This window comes from Montipora capricornis, chromosome 12, assembly GCF_036669925.1.
Source record: "Montipora capricornis isolate CH-2021 chromosome 12, ASM3666992v2, whole genome shotgun sequence".
Lineage (NCBI taxonomy): Eukaryota > Metazoa > Cnidaria > Anthozoa > Scleractinia > Acroporidae > Montipora > Montipora capricornis.
The window spans coordinates 16,631,840-16,636,839 of NC_090894.1; the positions used below are offsets into that span (position 1 = coordinate 16,631,840).

The 5,000-nt window shown below is 41.0% G+C and overlaps 1 protein-coding gene across 4 annotated transcripts in view; it reads right to left on the reverse strand.

Annotated features, from left to right (window-relative positions):
• The window catches only part of LOC138026322 (zinc finger FYVE domain-containing protein 26-like), a 38,748-nt gene that overhangs the window by 2,277 nt on the left and 31,471 nt on the right, over positions 1–5,000 (reverse strand). For all 4 annotated transcript variants that reach the window (XM_068873619.1, XM_068873620.1, XM_068873618.1 and 1 more), the window contains 5 exons: positions 4,382–4,547; positions 4,207–4,305; positions 3,671–3,721; positions 1,117–1,266; positions 319–516 (listed from right to left, as the gene is read on the reverse strand). In XM_068873619.1, coding sequence (XP_068729720.1) covers positions 319–516; positions 1,117–1,266; positions 3,671–3,721; positions 4,207–4,305; positions 4,382–4,547 — 664 coding nt within the window. The remainder of the gene's footprint in view (positions 1–318; positions 517–1,116; positions 1,267–3,670; positions 3,722–4,206; positions 4,306–4,381; positions 4,548–5,000) is intronic.

Sequence of the window (5,000 nt, forward strand, 5' to 3'; positions counted from 1 at the left end):
CGTTTCGAGCGTTAGCCCTTCGTCAGAGCAAATCGAGGAATTATGGGTTGTGTGTAGTTTTTATAGTAGAGTAGGAGCTACGCTTTTGGTGGTAACATGGCGACGTGAAAAACAGGAATACATCTTCCAAATCGGCACCCTTAATCCCCACGGTATTAACGAACGCTTTTCATTTAACCTATGTATTCCTGTTTTTCACGTTGATAATATTAAAAGGAATCGCTATGCATTATGGGATACTATTCATTCCTCCTCTGATATGAACCTAAAGAAGTCCAAATCAAATCAAGGTGAGACGAGAGGCCTTTGATCACTTACCTTCATAAAAACCTGTACTTCCAACAGTTGATGATGCAAGCTTCTTCTCAGAAGAAATTTGCAAGTGGCGGTCAAATACGGCATCCACGCCTGCATTGTCGGGTCAGCGGTCTCCATCTGCTCTTTCAGTTGCGTCCAATTGCCTTTTAGCACAAGTCGCATGAATAAACTTTCGATGAAAACTTCCGCCCCACATTGCTATGGAAACAGAAAGGTTGTACGGCGTCATGACGACTGAACTGCTAACGCGGCTTCTTGAGCAGGTTTCAAGAGTTAAAAGAAATTCTGCAATTTCTTGCTAATTTTTTCTTTCAGTCCTTCGCAAAGTGATTGGCTAAAAACACCCAGTTAGGGGCAAAAACAAGCCAATTGTGACTTGTGAAGCATGCGTTTTCCTGCGGATACATGTCTTCACTTTGCGTCATGATTGGGGACATCTTTTGCGCGTGTTGTGATTGACCAACAGAAGCGAATTGGATTGTGGCGTTCCGCTTTAATAGAAATTAATAATATGCAATCAAGCAAATTAATTTAATCAATGAATCACTATTTAGTTAAAATGAAATCGCAGTTATATTTCAAACTCCCTGATAGGCCCGAGAATACTGTATTTCACCATATTAATCGCAGTTCAGCCTCTTTTTCAAAGTACAAATTCAGTCTTTGTCGTAAAAAAAAAAAAACCGTTTGCATTCATATGTAATATGTCTTTTAAATAACATCACAAGAGCTTGCTTTGAAAGAGGCAGGAGTAGGCTCAGAAAAGGCTCCTAGAATAATTAGGCTGAATAAACTCACCTGATCAATGACATATCTGCACGCAAGCTTAAGATGACCGTGTCTGACGTAAAATGCCACCAGGGATGATGGACTGCCATATTTGCGTAGATAGTAGAGACATTCCTCAAACCGCTTGGGGTCTAAGTACGAGCTACCCGGTTGGAAATTCTGCATATAACATACACAGGGTTAACTTGATTATGACCTTTTGAATTTAAATACTTTTACCGGTTTTGTACAGCTGTGTGAGATGACATACAATACGACCTTACGTTCCACGACAATAAATAGAGATCTTAAGCGCGAGACGTTTTTGTGCTACGAACGGCAATCAGAAATGAGGTTCTCTCCTTTACATATCATACCTTTATCATATAAACACCAATGAAATACCAAGTGAGCTTTCGCGCGAAAGCATGATATCTTCATACGTGAAATGTTGCTATGGTTACATATGAAAACTGCGCCTTTCGATGCCTTTTGTGAAATGGTTTAGTATTTCATTGGTGTTTATATAATAAATAGAGTATTAGATGGTCGCTTGGAGATACGAAATTTGTCTTCTCCTGTTGAAAAATATTTCACTCGATCGTTGCGCTCACTAGTGAAATATTTGTCAACACCCGAAGAGAAATTTCGTATCTCCGCGCGGCCATGCAATATCCTCTATTTATTTACCCTCGGATTTTGAAGTAGCCCAACCACGATACACCACAAAAGACAGACCACAACACCGGGAACTCCATGCCCTACTCTGCGAATAGGAAAGATATCGTTGATGGTCACTTTTTGTCGTTAATGTGCCAACCAGAGCCTCATTGGCTGTCGAAACAAAGGGTCATTTGTTCCTGCGGTTGGACATTTGAATAACGAAAGATGGTAAAAAGAGATCTTCCCAATAGTAATGAACATTGACGGGTTGTGAGCCTACGGTTTAGTGTCCTTATCCGAGAAGACTAGAGAGTCTAACCATTTGAAGATCTCATTACAAAGGCAGCACTTTCTCCTCAGTTCTTTAAAGACTCTGAGTGTTGGTCCGGCCGAAGTCGAACTCGCAACCTCCCCGCGCATGGCAGCCCGATGCTCAACCAACTGAGTATCTTTTCTTTTAGGAACTGTTGTCCGGTTATTTTTTAAAAATATATTTGAAATTAAAAAAAAAGTAGAGATGACTGCCGCTTTCCCCAGCAATGGAAAAACTCTCGAGTTACAGTATGTTGCCTAGTATCCGACCAGTAAAAAATAATTCAATTTTTGCAATGCCCTTATTAGTTCACGAAAAACGAAGTATACCGAAAGGAAACCCGGCGAAAATTTAAGCTTTGAGATGCAAGTTTTGGCGGGCTTAAAGCTTTAGAATCATTTGCAGAGGGCGCCGTTCTGTTCAGGTGAGTGAAATTTTCGTTACTAATATTTACGCTTTTCACTGCGCAGTAAAACGACCGCTGTTGAAGAAAGAGGAGGCCGGAATTGTGAACAATTTTTTCACCAAGCGTGCCCAGAATACGACCAGTTTCTTGTTTACTGTGCAAAAATCATTGTTCAAGCTGCAGTAGTGATTAATTCATATCGCTAACTTTAAATGATCTGTGCGTAGTGTAATGCTATTCTGAAACAACTCAATTGAAACTTTCTTCATTGATTTATCGAGCGTAATTATTTTCCGTGTGTTGCGTTCACGTCACCCTTTGCATAACTACCGGAAGCAGACCTTTGAACGGAATTCTCAGTGTTTTCACGATGCTCAGTTCCTAAGTCGATTTATATTTTCCAAATTCTTATGCCAAAGTACTTTGCAAGAGCAAAGGGAGACAAAAATGTCTCTTCCCCGCCGAAAGTTACGTCGTAACTATTAGTTTTAACTTGCTTTATTGTAATAGTAAGTCCACATCACCTATATAATTGCCCTTTTTACCTGACCTGCTTGGCTAAATAAGATGATATATGAAATGTCCACTTCCGGTTTCCCTCTGCGGCTCAAAAACGTCGCGTGCGTTATAAGCTCCTAATTCGCCCTTGCCACACGGCGGCCATATTGTCCCGGCAGACCAAATAAGGTTTGTTTTACCACGCCAAGCCTCGCAGTGGAAACCATGGGGGTGAGGCTTGGCGTGGTAAAACAAAGCTTTTTTGGTCTCCCGGGACAATATGGCCGCCATGTGACAAGGGCGAATTACGTCCCAAACTCGTTGCAAACAGTGCTCTGGTTGGTTTTTTCATGTCCAACAGAAAAACAAGACACCTATAAGGGCGTATCCGTGGGATGCATAAACAGTTAAAACAAATTGTCCAGTTACAGTTAACTACAACTACGGGTAAAATTCGGAAAATGATGAGAGTCCAACAGAAAAAAAAAAAGGTTGTAGCACGGGGCTTAGAGTCTTTATCGGCGAACTCATGTAATTGTCACAATGTAAGTAGAATAGCACGATTTTTAAAGTCCCCCAGCGTTGGTCTGGACGGAATGAACCTGCGACCTCTTCAAACGTCGACCAAGACTCAATTAACTTCGATAACGATCAAAATCAAGTTACAATTACTTTTTTCCATGAACATTGTTAAGATAACTTACTCTACTGTTTTCTACGAGACCAAGCAAGGGCGACATTAAGCCATCTGTGGACTGGAAAAAAAGTGTGCTTCAAAAATCTAATGTTTACAAAATGCGAGGCAGTCTTGTAGGAACAAAATGTGACAACAATGATAACATAAACCACCTTCATGAATGGCGGGAGATTCATCCATTTTTGTGTATTTATGTAAATAATTAGATCTGCTGGCCTCATTTTGGTTTGAATTCGCGCATCGCAGTGAGGCTAGAAAGACTTCTCACCATGAAGACAAAATATTTCATTTGGCCGCCATTTATGAAAAAGATATATTGATTGTACTTACTTAACCTCCAGCGTTCAGTGTTCATTCATTATTTTTGTTGCCCAAGGCATTCAAGGGAAGAAAATTATGTACAAGTTATTTTGCCGATCTTACTTTGTTCTTCGGCTTAGTATCCATGAAACATTAAAAAAGCGAATGAGGGCAAAAGTAAAACACGAAGCAATAATGTTACTGCCTACGCAGGCAGGCTTCCGCGTATCACGTGACAAATACCTGCTGATAAGCCAACATGGGCGATGTCTGCAAGATGTCAACAATCTTATCTAAATACTGCGAATTGTTCTGTTGATGCTGCTTTCCACCTTCCTCAATCTGAAACAAAAATACACTTGAGTTAAAAAAAAAATTGCTTGACGGAAAATCTCAATGTATGCAAGATTTCACTTACCTTCATGCATCGACTGAACTTTTCCCTGGCGCCGGGAAAGTCTCCAGCTTGAAGAAGCGCAAAACCGGCCGCACCCCACACCCCTGAGGGGTCCAACCCACATTTTGTGGAGACCTCCATAGCGAGAGAGAGCCTCTCATCTTCAATGAAACGGTCACGAAGACGCCTGGCATACACAAAAAACAAAGACAACATAGCAAATCGGTCGGCTGCGTTTGTACCGTATTTTTTCGTGAAAGTAATAGATACAGCAGATTTTTCCGACGCACCAGGGAGGGTTTGCGAGCACCAAAGGCGCGAACTACTGGGGTGGTACATAGAGGCATACTACAATCACACAATTTCGTAAATGAAACTCTCTAACCCTAACCCTAACCCTAAAGCCTATTTCCATGCAGCATTCTTGAGACTGAAGGAATCGTTTCCCTACGCAAAAACGGGGTTCAGTCTAAACCTAAAACCCTAACCCTACATCCAAATAAGGAAATTTTTAAAGCTCAAAAACCCCTAGCTCTGAACCACAGCTTCTGATCTGAAATATTGCTTACCCTGATTTTCTTTACAAGATGACCGTGCAGGAGTGATAACAAAATCGATTGGCCGCTTTGTTCGTCGATTT